At 56.7% G+C, this 16,897-nt stretch overlaps 8 protein-coding genes across 8 annotated transcripts; 5 read left to right on the top strand and 3 right to left on the bottom strand.

Moving 5' to 3' along the window:
* Positions 1-54: 54 nt before the first annotated feature.
* BXZ73DRAFT_73963 (uncharacterized protein) lies at positions 55-790 on the top strand (the record flags this gene model as incomplete). The annotated part of the gene is made up of 3 exons (XM_048021965.1): positions 55-539; positions 602-661; positions 718-790. 3 exons carry the CDS (start codon positions 55-57, stop codon positions 788-790), a joined length of 618 nt encoding a protein of 205 aa, XP_047882807.1.
* A 389-nt stretch (positions 791-1,179) lies between these two features.
* Positions 1,180-2,250, bottom strand: BXZ73DRAFT_96941 (uncharacterized protein; the record flags this gene model as incomplete). The annotated part of the gene is made up of 7 exons (XM_048027206.1): positions 1,180-1,297; positions 1,354-1,451; positions 1,535-1,774; positions 1,838-1,901; positions 1,958-2,042; positions 2,097-2,161; positions 2,216-2,250. The coding sequence occupies 7 exons, from the start codon at positions 2,248-2,250 to the stop codon at positions 1,180-1,182; spliced, it is 705 nt and encodes a 234-aa protein (XP_047882808.1).
* Positions 2,251-2,483: 233 nt separating this feature from the next.
* On the top strand, positions 2,484-3,588 carry BXZ73DRAFT_73965 (PIN domain-like protein; the record flags this gene model as incomplete). The annotated part of the gene is made up of 5 exons (XM_048021966.1): positions 2,484-2,571; positions 2,630-2,719; positions 2,817-2,960; positions 3,078-3,217; positions 3,280-3,588. 5 exons carry the CDS (start codon positions 2,484-2,486, stop codon positions 3,586-3,588), a joined length of 771 nt encoding a protein of 256 aa, XP_047882809.1.
* A 2,219-nt stretch (positions 3,589-5,807) lies between these two features.
* Positions 5,808-7,341, bottom strand: BXZ73DRAFT_87346 (WD40 repeat-like protein; the record flags this gene model as incomplete). The annotated part of the gene is made up of 9 exons (XM_048024527.1): positions 5,808-5,900; positions 5,952-5,971; positions 6,023-6,273; positions 6,321-6,386; positions 6,446-6,548; positions 6,600-6,726; positions 6,783-6,946; positions 7,011-7,136; positions 7,254-7,341. 9 exons carry the CDS (start codon positions 7,339-7,341, stop codon positions 5,808-5,810), a joined length of 1,038 nt encoding a protein of 345 aa, XP_047882810.1.
* A 187-nt stretch (positions 7,342-7,528) lies between these two features.
* On the top strand, positions 7,529-8,560 carry BXZ73DRAFT_96945 (initiation factor 3; the record flags this gene model as incomplete). Its single annotated transcript, XM_048027207.1, has 5 exons — positions 7,529-7,601; positions 7,662-7,764; positions 7,843-8,225; positions 8,299-8,430; positions 8,496-8,560. 5 exons carry the CDS (start codon positions 7,529-7,531, stop codon positions 8,558-8,560), a joined length of 756 nt encoding a protein of 251 aa, XP_047882811.1.
* A 605-nt stretch (positions 8,561-9,165) lies between these two features.
* BXZ73DRAFT_73967 (triacylglycerol lipase) lies at positions 9,166-10,683 on the bottom strand (the record flags this gene model as incomplete). Its single annotated transcript, XM_048021967.1, has 2 exons — positions 9,166-9,820; positions 9,878-10,683. The coding sequence occupies 2 exons, from the start codon at positions 10,681-10,683 to the stop codon at positions 9,166-9,168; spliced, it is 1,461 nt and encodes a 486-aa protein (XP_047882812.1).
* A 361-nt stretch (positions 10,684-11,044) lies between these two features.
* Positions 11,045-13,291, top strand: BXZ73DRAFT_87349 (transmembrane amino acid transporter protein-domain-containing protein; the record flags this gene model as incomplete). Its single annotated transcript, XM_048024528.1, has 9 exons — positions 11,045-11,117; positions 11,174-11,709; positions 11,766-11,890; positions 11,941-12,075; positions 12,126-12,215; positions 12,267-12,477; positions 12,527-12,765; positions 12,824-12,851; positions 12,911-13,291. The coding sequence occupies 9 exons, from the start codon at positions 11,045-11,047 to the stop codon at positions 13,289-13,291; spliced, it is 1,818 nt and encodes a 605-aa protein (XP_047882813.1).
* Positions 13,292-14,192: 901 nt separating this feature from the next.
* Positions 14,193-16,064, top strand: BXZ73DRAFT_39205 (Rad52/22 family double-strand break repair protein-domain-containing protein; the record flags this gene model as incomplete). The annotated part of the gene is made up of 5 exons (XM_048018332.1): positions 14,193-14,316; positions 14,367-14,397; positions 14,457-14,652; positions 14,705-14,937; positions 15,848-16,064. The coding sequence occupies 5 exons, from the start codon at positions 14,193-14,195 to the stop codon at positions 16,062-16,064; spliced, it is 801 nt and encodes a 266-aa protein (XP_047882814.1).
* Between the last annotated feature and the right edge of the window lie 833 nt (positions 16,065-16,897).

Consider the following 16,897-nt stretch of genomic DNA (forward strand, 5'->3'; position numbering starts at 1 on the left):
GCGGAGAGGAAGCCGAGGCGGGGTGCACCAGCTTCGGAAGGCGCACGCTATGCAATGACCGCGGGAAACCGCCCTCGTCTGTGCCTGTCCGTAGCGCTCTCGCAACCATCCGCGCCATCCGTCAGTCGTCTCCACTTCCCCCACACCGGCTCTGCTTCCCTCGCGGGCCCGCCTTCCGATGGCCGCCGCGCCGTCCCCGTCCGACCCGCCTACTATGTCCTCGTCGCCCAGACCAATGCCCTCAACCCCGTAACAGCGGCGTCCACCACCCTCGGCCACCCCGCCATAGAGTACCACTACGCCGACGATTCTCCCGCCGCCCTCTTGCCCCAGTTTCCCGGCGAGCATGTGCTCGTCCTAGACTATGATTCCGCTCGTCCCGGTCCCCCCGCCGTCAAGAGTCTTTCTCAGGATCTCATCGTTTCCTCCCTCAAGGTGTCTGACGCCCCAGGCGCTGCCGTCGCAGGCGAGCCCGCCCTGCGGAACAACAATATCTATGTTGTTGAGATTGCCACCAAACCTGTCGCTGAGAGCGCCAGGTTCGTCGCAGCGTCCTTGGTTCCGCGTTCCTGCCCGCAGCCCTGACGTTCACTGCACGCAGTCCGTTGCCAGAGGAGGACGACATGTCTGTGCACACTGTGCTCGCTCGGTTTAAGCAGAGGTCCGTGCCCGCGTGGCCTCCCCTCATGTGCCATCGCTGAGGCTGTCCGTGTCCAGGAACGCTGTTCTGCGCCATATACTCGACTACCCGACCGCTGCTACAACCGGCCAAGACCCACCGCCATCATAGGTTAAAGATACGGCACGGCGCGCAGTGTGCTCCTTTGATCCCTGTCACCTGTGGTGACCTGGGCCTGTTTCACCTACTTGGAGGACCCGTGTAACATTAACCAGAGTATTTATACCTCCTTACACGGGGGAACATTATGCCACAACGTACTGCTCTTCCACCGCCACGTTCTCGTTCTTGACGTCACCCTTGGCCGCGACAAGCAGTCCAGACAGATCATGTCACAACAAGCCTGTCTCACAGCATGCGCACACATCGCCGGTCTCTCTCCGGTACAAATAAGGGAGTACAGCGAACTGATATCAGGGCGCAGAGGCCGTGGCATCTCGTTCAGCTATGTAGGTGACTCCAGTCTCAGTCGCCCCTCAAAAGTTTGCACAACCGACCAATTACCGACGTTTGCCCTTGCCACTGCGCTGCTTCGCTCCCGAGGCACTCGCATTCTTCGACTGGCCCGACGTCACCGCTTTGGAATCCTCGCTCGCCGCGGCGAACAGCTGAGATAGCCTGCACAACATGTCGAGTCAGCACGGACTCATCACAAAGTAGCATACGGCACGCACCCGCCTGAAAGGTCCCCGCTTTGCAACTGCGCGCCGGCGCCGGTCATTTTGGCGTGCCGCTCCTTGAATTCCTCCATGACCTCCGGGTCCATGTTCTTCTGCTCGGCCACACCGCGCGTGAGCACACCTTGCGCGTCGCGCACGGAGAACGAAGGGGGGTGGATCCGGAAGGGGCACGCACCATCATCATCGGCATGAGCAGGACGAGCACGCCCGCGCCGAGCATCATCATCATCATCGGGTTCTGGAACATCGCGAGCAGGTTGAAGCTCTCGCGCGGGACGAAGAAGTCGTACCGCACCCGCGCGGCGAGCTGGATCGGGTACGGGAGCGTCACCGTCGACGCGGCCGAGAGCGGCGTCCCGGGGAAGTACGGGCGCACTTCGGGGAGGGAGTCGGTCTCGAACACGTCGACACGCATCTGCGAGGCATGCGTCGGGGCGGGATGAGCAGGGTGGGGGCGCACAGACGGGAGCAGACGCACCTGCTCAAATGCATGGTCGGGGGCTTGTACGGAGAGCACGTACGTCCCTGGTGGGACATCGGGGCTAGGTGATGCGAAGACATTAGGGAGAGCGCAGATGGGTTTGAACAGGAGACGTACATCTCGAACGAGCCATCTCGTGTCACCCCTCCATGCAGCTTTCCATTGTCAAGCGCTACCTTGGTCTGTCCAAGTTCGTTGAGACCTGCGGTGCCATCGAAAGGTTAACAAGCCGTCCTTTCGAGGATCGGGAACGTACCTTTGCAATGGTCGTTCCAGTGTATGCGGCCCTTCAAGTCGAGGGCAAATGTGGATATGCAAAAGCTGTTTACAAACCATAGTCAGCACCACGCAAGCATAAACCGCCGCTTGACTAACCTCGCGAGGGCAAGCACGAGTAGGGATATACGCATGGTGTCGTGGTGGCTGAGAGAACGGACTGGCCGGCACGAGGCCGGCAACACGCATGCGAGGCTTCAGCGCCGGCCCGGCGCGGGCGGTAAATCTCCTCGCACTTTGCTCAGGCTCCTTCACCATCCTCTGCTCGTCTTGCTGCCCGTCTTTGCTGTCAGTCCTTATACACCCTGCTCCCAAAAGCCGACTTTTTAGTCTTGATACTGGAGCCTGAAGATACTGTTCACCCAACATGAGACATAAGCGTGCCAAAGCATACCGGAAGCTCATGTCGCTGTATGCGATGTCTTTCGGATTCCGACAACCATACCAAGTTCTCGGTGCGCGCAACGACATATCCCGGCCGGTACCCACGCTCATTCTGCGGCGGAAATATAGTGGACTCGCATATGGCGAAGGAAGCGAGCGCGCACAAGATCGAGCTCGTGAAGCAGCTTGGCGTCGTTCTCCAAGGAACCGTTAAACCCAGTGAGCAGCCATCCTCCCTGCATCTTCTGTTGGCTACGTCCCCAAGCGCTATTGTTAGCGTCATGCTGACCATCCGCTCGGCGAAGCCGCGTTTCAGTGATCACCCAATGCTGCATCCAAGAGCTCTACCTCGAAGAGAAAGACCACCCCGACGCCGTCGCGCTCGCGAAGACGTTCGAGCGGCGAAAATGCAACCACCGCACGCCCATACCCGGGGACGAGTGCCTCCGCAGTGTCGTCGGTGCGTGCCCGTTCCCCGTCCCACAGCCCACAGTCTTCTGCCCTCTACCGCTTGCGCGAGACGGCCCGCGGCGCTCGCTCTTGCTCATGCGCCGCCCCCGCAGGCGACACGAACAAGCACCGCTACGCGCTCGCGACGCATCCACGGACCTTCGCAGTGCGCTCCGCGCCATCCCCGCCGTCCCGATCGTGCACCTCAACCGCGCGGTGATGATTCTCGAACCCCCGAGCGACGCGACGCTCCACACGAAAGCCTTAGTGCGTCCTTTCCCTGGCGACCGCTCGCCCTTTTGCTCATCCCTCGCTTTTTTATTGTGCAGGCGGAGGAGAACGCGCTACGCCCGAGCGAACCGGAGACACAAGCGTTGCAGAGTGCGGCACCTGCACCTGCGGAACCGCCACGCAAAAAGAAGGGTCCAAAAGGGCCAAACCCACTGAGCGTGAAGAAAAAGAAACCAAAGGTAGATGCGGGTACATCTTCGAAGCCCCAGTCTGAAACGAACAATGCGGGCGAGAAGCGTAAACGCGAGGTGGAAGGTTTGGACGACGGGGAGCAGCATACAGAAGGATCAGGACATCAGCGGAAACGAAGGCGACGGCATGCGAAGTCGGAACCCAAGGCGGTCTAGACGGAGTGACCTAGCATCGCTGATATGTTATGTAGCATACGTTCTCACTTATACACTGGCTCCGAGGAGCTCTTCCCCAACGATGACGACAATTCGAAAGCCAGGTGATGATACATTCCACATGCTACGGGCGACAACTGATGATACGACAGAAAAACTACAGTGCGCGACAGCAGACAACATCCAGCTCAGTTCCCGCCACGGAGACGGAGGACTGCAGAATGTTATGATTAGCGTCAGACCTCATAGATGAATCACTCAAACATACCGAGGTGCAGGGTGCTCTCCTTCTGGATGTTGTAGTCGGACAACGTGCGACCGTCCTCCAACTGCTTCCCAGCAAAGATGAGGCGCTGCTGATCAGGCGGGATACCCTCCTTGTCCTGGATCTTAGCCTTGACGTTGTCGATGGTATCGGACGACTCGACCTCCAGGTGATGGTCTTGCCGGTCAACGTCTTAACGAAAATCTGCATGCCGCCACGAAGACGAAGGACAAGGTGCAGCGTCGACTCCTTCTGGATGTTGTAATCCGAGAGGGTGCGACCGTCCTCGAGCTGCTTGCCGGCAAAGATCAAACGCTGTTGGTCAGGCGGGATGCCCTCCTTATCCTGAATCTTCGCCTTCACGTTGTCGATCGTGTCGGAAGATTCAACCTCAAGCGTGATCGTCTTGCCAGTCAGCGTCTTAACGAAGATCTGCATGCCACCGCGGAGACGAAGGACTATGAAGGGTCTCAGACGAGATATCGTGCACGAAGGACGATGCGGACGTACCGAGGTGAAGGGTAGACTCCTTCTGGATGTTGTAGTCGCTGAGGGTGCGGCCATCCTCGAGCTGCTTGCCGGCGAAGATGAGACGCTGCTGATCCGGGGGGATGCCTTCCTTATCCTGGATCTTCGCCTTGACATTGTCGATGGTGTCCGACGACTCGACCTCGAGGGTAATGGTCTTGCCGGTGAGAGTCTTGACGAAGATTTGCATACCACCACGCAGACGGAGAACGAGGTGCAGAGTCGACTCCTTCTGGATGTTGTAGTCGCTAAGGGTGCGGCCGTCCTCGAGCTGCTTGCCAGCAAAGATGAGGCGCTGCTGGTCAGGGGGGATGCTATTAAGGTCGTCAGTATGCTTCACACTCTCCAACGACGACCGCCACTCACCCCTCCTTGTCCTGGATCTTGGCCTTAACGTTGTCGATGGTGTCGGAGGACTCAACCTCGAGCGTGATAGTCTTGCCGGTGAGGGTCTTAACGAAGATCTGCATGGCGAGTGATGAGGAGGGATGCGATGCGAGGTGGGTGGTGTAGATAGGGTAGCTTGAGGCGCAGCGGTTGCGCGGGCAGCTTATATATGGCGGTCGGCGGAGTTTGAAAGCGTGGGCACGGAACGGTGAGTCAGCCGATTGCGCCCTCAGAATGACTTGCCGAATAGGGAGGCGCTGCGCACTCTGGAACACGACCGGACCTTCTCGAACGCGAGACGCCGTGTCCTATCTTCCTCACCCGCCTTCCTGAAGGCCTGGGCGTTCGACAAGGCTTCCCGTTCCAGGTCCGGCGTCGGGGTTCGGACCCTCGTTCCTTGTTTTCAGAACCACTCCGACGCCGGAGAGCACCCAGAACTCCGCCAGCATTCACTCAGAGTCGGAATCTGGGGTCAGTCTGAGCGACTGTTCCGAGCCAGATGGCGACAATTAGATTCACTGGATGACGGTCCGTAAGCCAGACCGCTCTTACTAGACCCGTAAATGCAATTCCGGAGCTTTAAGCGAGGCTAAGCGACGAGAGGGATCTCTGGCGTCAAGCTGGCGTCAACGGAGTGCCTCCACCGCGCGGAGACCTTAGCCAGACCTCATGGAGGTCCGTTGAGGTCCAGTCGTCGATTTGTCAGCGCCGATAATGGTCCACATCACTACCTCCCCTCCAAAATAGGCCTTCAGGAGGCCTCTACAGCTTTTCGGCAGGCTTGTTTGCTCTGCGAGGGGGGTGCCGACCCCTCCACAGACTTTTGGGCGCTTGTTATTCCAGCAGCCACAGTGAGATCCTCGGGTATCACTTTCTCGTCGGCATCTCGGCGGAACTGCCCTTTCGAGCGGTCTAGAGAACTACGGAGCGTCCGTAGTTCCGTATTTCCTTACGGAACGTCATCCACTGGAACTATACTCATATAACAATAGGCTCTATCGGAACGACGACATCCGTGCGCCCCAAAATCAGATTCCGGTCAATGTCCGTCAGGTTGGTCATCAGTCCACAGACGAATAGTCAAGTCCTTCTCCATCGCGGCCGACGCAATGAGTCGCCGAGTAGGATGTGACTAATGTCGTTGTCAGCTAACGGTCCTCCACGCGGCAACATAATCACTCACGGCGACTGTTACCACGACATCTGTAAAGCTATTAGAACATCCGCGGCCTTGCCACAACAGCCGTCACGCACCTCGATGACCTTCCAGCGTTTGAATAAGTTCTCGCGTCTGCAGGTCCCAGATGTAGACCTTCATGTCTTCACTCCCGCCCACAATGTGTTTTCGGCCCGGCGCAAAGTCCGCGAATATGCAATACGTCCGGTTTGAATGCCCGCTATACGTCTTCACACACTTATTTGTCTGCGTATTCCAGAGCCGAATCGTCGAGTCCTGAGTACTTGCCAGGATGAACCGCGAGTTCGGGGTAAATTTGATGTGTGAGCTGTCGGGGGTAAGTAGGGTTCCTATTAGCAGGGAAGCTGAGCTGACCATATTGGGTTATCGTCATCCGCCAATGTCTTCAAGCACTGCCCGGATTCGGTGTCCCACAACCGACTACAAGTGGAAGACTGCGCTTCAGCACTGCCTACTGGAGTAAAATCCCGGACACTGACATTAAGCCGTCCATTGAGCATGACCCAATCAGAGTACCGTCGTGATTGAACGCCACCGCAGTCACTGGGTCCGAATGTGCGGGGAGCGTCTTCAAGGTCTTTCCTGAACGGAAACATTAGTTGACCGTGCATGTACAACAAACATGTTGCATACCTCTCGCCACATCCCATACTCTGACAGACTCGTCAAAACCGCCCGAGGCCAGCAGGTTCGACGAAGGGCTGAAGTTCACACAGAACACGAAGTTGGTGTGCCCGAGTAGAACTTTCATAACATCGTACTACCAGTGAAGAGAGACGTCGGCCAACGCACGCATGAAGAGGACAGACAACTCACCGACTCAAGACTCCACAGGCGCACAGACTTGTCGTCTGAGGCAGATGCGAGGAACTCGCCATTACTCGACCAGGCGACGTCGGAAATTCCCTCTGTATGGCCTTCGAATGTATGGATGATATCGCCCGAGTCTGCATCCCATAGCTTGACGAGTTTATCGGCAGCTTACTTCCCATCATGCGTGAGTCTGTACTCGTCCACAGCTTCCCGGGCTTCCACCACACTTACCGCACGACGCCAACATGGTCCCATCTGGGCTGAACTTGACCGAAGATATTGACCGCGAATGACCGCTTAACATCAAGTGTGGCTTGTAGTTGGGTTTGTATGGGCCTTTCTGTGCTGGTGCTGGTGCTGGTGCTGGTGCTGACACAGGGACAGGCGTAAACGCGGAGGAAGGGGGCGGAGGAGGTGAAGACGCGGTAGGAGGAGCTGACATGCGCGAGTCCGGGGCAACAGGAGAGTGAGAACGAGATGCGCCATTTGCGCCACCCATGACCATTTCCGTTGGCGGCTTGTGGTCCTCGTCGTCGATGTTCATGGTGACAGTAACAGACATCTGAGCTGGAGGTTGTGTCGAAGTTGGGCGCGTCTCAGACGAAGTTGGTGAACATGTCTCAGGCGGGCGTCTACAACTATTGTACGGCCCGCCGGGCGATTCGCCGCTTGGCTCAGCCCTCGGTCTGCTCTGTACTCCTACCTGCTCCCAGCTCCTCGACGCTCCTTGTATCCCTCACGACCTCACAATGACTTCCGCGGCGAACTGGGCGGCCCCTCCTTCACGGCCCCCTCTGATCGAGACTTTGGTTTCCGGAGTCGGTACGAGTCCAAGCCCCCCTGCATGCAAGTTTTCTCTCTGATCGGACGTCAAATCTACAGACCGGTACAATCCGTCCAATGTCGGCATCCTTGAGGACTACCTCTACCACCAGATCCGTAGTGAGGAGTATGACTGCCTTGCCAACCTTGCCATTCTTAAGCTGTAAGTTTCATTTCTCTTCCTCCCCAAGATCTTGCCACCCATTGAGGTTGTGTGTGCGAGCTAATGGTCCTCCTCCAGGTACCAGTTCAACCCGGACCTGTACAACCCCGATGTTGTGATCAACATTCTCATCAAAGCCCTCACCTCCGCCCCCTTCCCCGATTTCAATCTCTGCATATCCCTCCTGGACGAGCGTACCACCGCACCGCCGCAAGACGAGCCCGACCCCCTTCCTGATCAGCTCCGTATCCTCACCGCACTCCACGGTCTCTTGCAGCAATGTCGCTTCCCTGCATTCTGGGTCTTCTATCGGTCGAATGATGTCGAGTCGTTGAGGGACAACTACACGGTGGAGTGCGTGGGGTTCGAGGACGCAGTGCGCCAGGTCGCTGTCCGCGCAGTTAAGGCCGCGTTCACGAGCATAGGCAGTGAACGCTTGGGGTCCTATCTTAACCTGTCTGGTATGCAACGTCTTGCCGCATTTTTTCTTTCATGCGTGGAGCTCATCGCTCCGTCCGTTTCGCTCACTGACAGGCCCTGAGCTGAATGCCTACGTTCAAAAGCTCGGCTGGACGTGGAACGCAAGTTCGAGCGTCGTCGGTATCCCACCCAATCCCGACAACCAGATCGAGTCGACAGTAGTTCAGGAGAACATTCAGCTCTCTCGTGCGTCCTTCATGTTTTCTTTCCCTAACCTCCGTCTCATCAGCGCGCTTTGCGTCAAATTGCAGAGCTCACAAAAGTCATTGCACACGCCGCGCAGACATCCCTTCCTGTTGTACCCGCTGTAAACTAGCCGCGACGCTGTAGCCTGTAGATCTTCTTACCGGTGTCTCTATACTGGATCTGACTGCGAAAGTACATTTCCCTCGAGTCCGCGGGATTTGTGCGACACAGGCGAGGACGCCTGGCACGCTCGCCCTCGTATTTTGACGCTTGAACGCCTGGTCGAGATTGGCATTCGGTTGTAATCGGACCCCTCCTACGGCGACTGGAGGGTGCGATTCTGGAGCGTCGGCAGCGCAGCGTGTGTCGCGCGGATACTACACAGTACACACGGGGGAGAAGCCCCTCGTGCGGATGGCGATGTGCAAGGACGACACACGGATCGTGCTCGCGTATAGAGATGGCACAATCTCCTTTCACACTATCCTGCAGTCATTTTGCCGTTGATAGCAAATCAGGAACACACTCGAGTATATGAATAGCATATCACAGAAATGTCAGTGATCGTAAGTGGCTATGAAAATTGACACAAGCTTTTCGACAATAACGGTAAGCAAGGTCGGACAATTATGAGCGCGGGCACTACAGCTCTCCATACGGTACAGTGTGTAAATGCGACACGCTAGGATCTGTGACGGTGTTCCAGACTCGACTGCATACATGACGAGGGAAGAATTAATTTTCGTATCCGGAGAGGGTATCTGCAGGGGTGTTGGATTCCGTAACGTCGTCAAAGTCCGAGAACCCGTTGGTCATCTTCGCCGCCGCATCGAGGCGCTCTGGGTTAATGCAGTGGTCTCGGAGCGCGGCGACGACATGCGGGTTGACGTCCTTGTGGATGTTATCGCCCCAGATGACGTCCAAGTGCTCGTAGCCGCGAAGACGACGAGCCGTCGTCCTCTTGCGAGGCAACTCGCGCAGCATCACATCGATATCCACGAGCGAATCCGAATCGCCATACAGAAGCACGATGGGAGAGACGATGTTGCGTGTTGGGAACTGGGCGGGCGCGTACGCAGTAACGCCAGACGGCTTGGCGGTGCGCCGTACCAGAACAACGCGCTGAACGTCGTCGTCGTACATCTGGAATTTGCCGTTCCGCATGATCTGGAACCAGTGGACTACCGATTTGACGGAAGCCGAGGAGTAGAGGTGCGAGAAGGCGGCCAACTTCTGCAAGTCGGAGATATTATGGGATTGCCAGTTGAAGAGCCAACTGAGGGAAGAGCTGATGGCCGCGCAGTAAACCGGAGGGTAGAGGAGGGATTGCCATGCGGGTACCGAGGACATGATCGACTTGCGACCAAAGATGAGGAAAAGGAGTGTCGGTCTGAGGGTACAGTAGCGTTTAAGAATAACCCTGCGTATGAATGTCGAGGGTACTCACGAAGCCTTCATCAGACTGTCGACAACAGAAGCAGCCAATCCGTCTGGGCTCATAGCTGGCGCGAGAGCAACGAAGACGTTGATCTTCTCGTTCAGAGGAGGGTGGATGCTTAGGGCGGCAAATGCTTGAGCGGTACCCTGGCTGAAGCCAACATAGCTCAGGCTGGGTTCTTTGGTGACCTCGAGGATGTAGTTGATGGAATCGGGAATGTCGTGCCAGGCGAAATCGTCGATGCTGTAGTCCCAAAACTTGGTAGAGTTAGGATTGTGGTGAATGGACTTCTTGGAATACTTGTTGCCGCGATTATTACCGAGCCAGACGTCGAAACCAAGCTCGACGAGGGTGAAGGCAAGAGAACGCTCGGGGTTGGTGAGGCAAACCCAAACCTCGGAATTCATGAGGAGGCCGTGGTGAAGGTATACGACGGGCTTGCCGGTGGATACACCCGAGTTCTCTCTGACCTCGCCCTTCTTTGCAGGCAGGCGGTGGAGTCCGAGAAGGTAACCGTCCTTGGTGAGGACGACGTGCTCCTCGTGCTCATAGCCAAAGATTTCGCATAGCCTGGAGAAGTCTTCTGCACGACGGATGCGGTCGGTGAGATGCTGGTGGGGAGACTTGGGGATGGGAGGGCCGACGGAAAAGTGGAAGAGGCTGCGAGAGCGGTCGTAGAACCATTCGATGACGGTTTTGGGGAGGAAGGAGATAACGAGGGTGAGGATGGCCTCGAAGAGGACGAATACGCCGCCAAAGATGAGGGCGGCGTAATCTCTGGAGGTAAGGCGGCCGAGGAAGGGGAGGCGGGCCATGGTGGTGGAAATGAAAGAACCGGGCACGAACGAGGCGCGTGATATCGTGGGCGAGTGACGTCAGGTCACTCGCACTGTCGCACCCGCCCAAAGCTGAGGCAGTTTGCCGAAGGCGCAGCGAACGCACCGGAAAGGCCGAACACCGTCCGCGTGGTGAGCTCGTTCAAACTTGAGCATTTTTCACCTGCCGACTCAGCCGCCCCGGACCTTGCTGCTTCTCTCGACCACCTCCGCCCCCGCCCACATCAACGCCACCGTTGCTCCGGGAGGTACAGCTCTGCCCTCGACTTTGTTCCCGCTCCCCATCGCCCTCCCTCCGCGGACCGCGCTCCTCTGCACACGACCTCTCTGACCCGCTCTCATGTCCCTCCCAGCCGCCGTCGTATCTGGTTCTTACCGGTCCGCGAGTAGTGTCATAGGTGCTATAGAAGCCTGTTAGTCTTTTGCTCCCTTTCCCGATCACTGCTCGCAGTTTGATAACGTTCCCTAGACCGTCGCACGCAAACCCAACACTCCGACTTCGTCTCTGGATCGCTCTCTTCGTCCTCTGGTCCCAGCGCCGCAACCGACCCCGAAAATGCCTTTCAAGAAAACGATGACCTCGACCCTTTCGACGACGACGAGGATGCGCCGTCGATACGCGAGAGGACACGCAGCTCCGGCGAACACCCGTTCCTTGCCAACATCCAGTGGGACGACGATCTGACTCCTGCCCCTACCTCCGAAGGTCGCCAGTATGATTTTCGTCCTGCTGCACGAGCGCCGTGGAATATTCCTCCAGCATTTGAAGACGAGGACGACCTCCCTACTCCCCGCGCCGGTCCAGGCGAACGTACACCCCTTATGGCCCGCTCCTCCTCCTCTCGCACCGTTGTTCCGAACTACCGGACCCCCGCACAAGTCGAGCAGAGCATACCAGAGCACTCCGCCCTTCAAAGGCGAGCTTCACATCTGAGTACTCGATCCAAGTCGTCCTGGAGGGAACGCAAGCCAAGCCATGGCGGGCAGAGCACTTTTGCGCAGACGGTACGTTTTCTACGTGCCTATGAGATATCTCGAGCTAATACAAGCTCGTCCCGCAGTTGCTTAATGCAGTTGCCGTATTGTTTGGTATCGGTATGCTTTCCGAGCCCATGGCTTTCTCTTACGCCGGTTGGATCTGGGGCACTATTCTTATAATTGGATATGGCTATATCTCATGCTATACGTGCGTATCTCCACTGAGTTGTCTTGTAATCCGAAGCTAACTGGCACCAGTGCGAAGATCCTTGCGCGTATAGTTCTCGGAGATAACACCATTCGTTCCTACGCCGATATTGGTCGAAAGGCCTTTGGACCCCGCTCGATGCCTCTCATCAGTGCCATTTTTGGCCTCGAACTATTCACCGTTTCGTGAGTTATCCTAGTAGCAAACACACACTCCATATAATGACACATTGCAGTGTTGCTCTGGTCACTTTATATGCCGACTCTCTGCACGCGGTCCTCCCAGAATACTCTTCAGATATCTACAAGCTGATTGGTCTTGCTATGTAAGTTGTAATGCCAATATGTGGATTGTCTGAAGACTCACAGAATTACAGAATGATACCCGCGGTTCTCATGCCCCTCTCTGTGCTTTCGTTTGCGTCTATCGTCGGGATCTTCTCCCTCGTGGCCATCATCTGCATAATTATCTTCGACGGCTTCACCAAATTCGACAGCCCTGGCAGTCTCTGGAACCCAGCGGCTACTAGTCTTGGTATTGACAACTTTAAAGAACTCGGGGTTGCGTTCGGGCTGTTCATGGCGGGGGTAAGTTCTCTGTTTTCACGCCATTACTTCGCTTATAACGCCTGCGCAGTTCTCTGGACATGCTGTCATCCCCACTCTGGCGAGGGACATGCAAGATCCTTCGCGTTTCGACGAAATGATTAACTGGGCCTTCGTCGTTGCAACCGGAATATACGGTCTGCTTGGCGTAGTCGGCTACATCATGTTCGGCAACGCCGTCAGCGATGAGTTCAGTCAGGACCTGATGAGGTATAACACTCATCCGGCTCTGAACACGATCGCACTATGGGGTCTCGTCATCACTCCCCTGTGCGTCTGATTCCCGTCATTTTTCATTCAAGTTACTGACGCTTTAATTACCATGCAGGTCAAAGTATGCCCTTACTGCCCGCCCCGTGCGTATGCCCTCGACTTGTCCCTTACTCCCAAGCAACTCACTGTCTCACATTTGCAGCTTAATGTTACGATCGAAATGTTCTTCGGCCTTGAATCCGGCGCCGCCGACCCTCACGACCCTCACGGTTCCCCAATCTCTCCCTCCTCCGGACACTCCAGCAAGACCAAGGAGCTCCTCATTACCGCCGAGCGCATCGCGCTCACTTTACTCTCCGTCGCCGTCTCCATCCTCATACCCGAGTTCGCGTCCGTTATGGCCGTTCTTGGCTCTACCTTCTCCTTCCTCCTCTGTATCATCGGCCCCGTCTGCGCCAAAGTGGCGCTCGCCGGTGGTGCGCGCCAGTGTGGTTTCTGGGACGCGATTTTGCTCGCAGTGAGCACCGCGATGGCGGTGTGGGGCACGATATGTGCTTTCGAGAGCGCGAATCCCGTTCTTTGAAGAGGGTGCTCTGGCGTAGGAGACGAAAATTGCCAGTTCATGGCTGGAAGGGTTCGTTCGGTCATGAGACGCAGTACTTGGAGGTAGCGTGTATGGACAATCATTTCGGTTTGATGACACCTTAGATAGAAGCATAGACTCGAGCACGGTAACGACCTTTCATGATGTGTATCGATACCTGGACGTTTTGTTTATATACGTCGAGTACAATTGCTGGTTTGAAGATTATACATTTCCACAAGAGCTGCTCGGCGAAGCCACATAGGCGCTTCTTCTTGTCGAGCGCATAGGATGACGGGGAACCCATGAAGGCGAGGCGGCCGGAGCATCCTAGCTAATGCGAAGCCGGATGCAAAGTTGGAGCAGGGCGGTCGAACACTTTGACTCGATGCAACGCAGAGTCATGGAAACCGATTCCAATTTACGGTCGGTAGCCCCACTTACGACGCCTTTGTTATGGCGTACCAGACATGATCAAGTGCACTCGTTTGTATGTGCATGAATATCTGGCACCGGGCCAGTGCCCGCTGGACCCTGGTGAGTATTTCAGCATACTTGACCCTGTTCAAAGTGCACGTGACCTAGGCACGACACTGACGCGATCGCTCGCCGCGTCAACTGGCGCCCGCGATCACGGTTCCGCCACCAACTCGATTGGACTCAGTCTCTCTTCCTCATTAATGTCCTCATGGCTTCTCCAGGCTCCCTAAGCTCGCATCTCATGAACTCACATAACGCCGCGCAATCTCCTAGGGCCCCCTTTGGTCAACCGTCCCATAATATTACCCACATCGCGACTTGCGGCCCCATGTCCTACAACGCCTCTGTACATGGAGCATCTCCGTCATCCGGCTTTGCTGGAACGCAGCAGTCATTTTGGTCAGACAGCTCGTATTCCATCATGAGCGAAGAGAGCGAGAGGAAGATTGCGGCCTTGCAAGCAAAGCTGAACAAGAAGCTTGGGCCGGAGTTCATCTCGCAGAGGCCAGGGCCTGGCGGAGGGCCGAAGCTGACTTACGCGGAAGGTGCGTGGCATATACACCTGCTTGAAGCCCTTTCTCTGAGAACCACTAAGGCTGGAAGGTCATCAACCTGGCGAACGAAGTGTGAGTCCGTCATGCATCTACCCCGCGTCTCAGCCCTGACCACCCCACGCATACATCAGCTTTGGGTTCAATGGTTGGAGCTCCACCATCGTGAGCTTGACCACGGACTTCATAGACTACAGCGAGCAAAGTGCACGATACTCTGTGGGAGTCACGGCTATTGTCCGCGTTACCCTTCGGGACGGTGTGTTCCACGAGGATGTTGGGTATGGGCTACTGGAGAACTCGAAGAGCAAGGGCGCAGCACTGGACAAGGTATGTATATTCTGCATTCCTTAGTACTGGTTTGACGGTTGCGCGCATATAGTGCAAGAAGGAGGCCGTCACCGATGCTATCAAGCGTACTCTCCGCAACTTTGGTAACCTGCTCGGGAATTGCCTGTACGACAAAGCATACACTCAAGAGGTCGTGAAGATCAAGGTTCCCCCGGTATGGCGCATATATGGAGTATCTTTTTCACATTCTTACATGCCATGCAGGCCAAACTGGACAAGAGCGAACTCCATCGGCGTCCTGAATTCGAGGAGGGTAGCTCGCGCGTTCCGAATGGATCCGCCGCTGTGTCTGCAGCTCCTTCCCTGGCAGCTGGACCGTCCTCCGTGAAGGCGGAGCGACCACCGGTAAAACAAGAGCCTATTCTACCCATGATGCCACCTCCGGCTCACCTTCCCAATCGTACTTCTTTCCCCCCTCCGCAAGCAATCTCCACTCCCAATGCCAAAGGAAAGACGGTACTAACCTCCACCGCCGAGAACGGCAGCGCGTCAGCGGTCTCATCTGCCTCCGCACCTTCGCTGAAAAACGACGACCCCCTGTCGAAATTGAAAGCCCTGCGCCATGCCCAGCGCATGAAGGCAATCCAAGAGGCCCAAGAAGCACAACATCGCGAACAGGGAGCGGCCCAGGCCGCCCCTCAGCACGCCCTTCCGTCGAATTCCTCGAATGTCCCTCAGGTCGTGTCTAGCGGCCCAGTTCAAGTGCTCGCCAAGGGCGCTGCGGCCACGGACCACGACGGCTCGGACGACTACACATTCTCGTCGGATGACGACGCTTTCTTCGCGAACGCTGATTTATCAACGCTCGACGAAGGCGTGGGGCGGCCGATCGACTTCGACGAGGGTGCGGGCGTCGACGACGAAATGACCGAAGCTGCTTCCAACGGACAGCCTCAGCCTCAGCCTCAGCCTCAGGCACCACAGGCGGCCTCGAACCCCCCCGTCGAGCACCGTCGCGTACAGCCCAGTGCCTTCGCTCACGGGAACGTCAATGGGAAGGAGGCGCCCCAGTCCAATGGCACTGGGCCCAGCACGCCAATAGACAGGGCGCGCACACCGTCCATGGGTGGGGGCTTCAATTTTCCGTCCGCGCCGAACCAGCACCACGCCCAATCCATGAACCAGGGTGCGCGGAGCGCGAGCCTCAAGCGCACTGCGGCGATCATGGAGTGAGTCATGTCCTGCCCCGTCTTCCTTCCCGCGATCCGCCTCATTCATCGTGTTTTGTGTTGCACAGGGGGATCCAGCAGGCACAGGCAGCACAGCGTCGGCCTCAACAAGGTATGGGTCTGCAGCATGCAGGTGCGAGCTCGGCCACCGGCGGGGGAGTGAGGCGCGAGCAGTATACGCCCGCTGAGGCCGCGGACGCCAAGCGCGCGAGGCACGGATGAATGCGCGACTGGCTTGCCAACAACCACAACCACAACCATTGATGCATCACCCAGAGCCCAGGCCGACGAAAGACTGACCAGGTTTAAGCGAAAACGAAGGACCGATGACCACGACGATCGCGTGGTCTTGTTTTGCTGCTGTGCCGCTTGCTGTTTATTGCATATGTTTTGCTCTGTATGGGAAGTACAGATTTGCTCACCCACGATTGTGTTTGCCTGGAGGATTGGCCGGTGGACTATGGGCACTCCGCGCACGATACTCGCACGATACTCACAAGTCTGGATACCAACATGGACTTATTGCCAACATACCCTATGCACGCATTCCACAGCACCACCTGTAGCTATACTGTCTCGACCCCACTTCCGATTATTTGTACCAGTAGCAATCGCAGAGTACTGTTATGTTGTGTCACGGTGAAGGCAGCTGGCGACGTGACACGCGACCCACGACTCGAGTGCTTAAACGCTAACATGCACTGTGCGTGCTGCAGCGTTGCTCACGCGCACGCTCGCCACGCTGCTCCTCAGGCCTCAGCCCTCCACCACTCCTCTCATGTCTGCTTCCGGATCTGAAAACTCTACCCCGGCTCCAGACAGCAGTGTCAACGAGGCTTTCCGCCAGAGTCGTAAGCGCACTGACGACCAGGTAGCTTCGTACAGACAAGCCTGGCATGATTATTATGAGTGGGAGAACAATCACTGTAACACCATGATACAGGGCCTGCGGGTTGCGTACACCGCTCCCCCAGCAATTACCTTTGACGACCTCATCAATGGCGAGGTTCCTACAAAGCCTGTCTCCTCTAATTCTGCCGCATACACCCAAACCT

The sequence above is a fragment of the Epithele typhae genome, assembly GCF_022376455.1.
Source record: "Epithele typhae strain CBS 203.58 chromosome Unknown BXZ73scaffold_3, whole genome shotgun sequence".
Lineage (NCBI taxonomy): Eukaryota > Fungi > Basidiomycota > Agaricomycetes > Polyporales > Epitheliaceae > Epithele > Epithele typhae.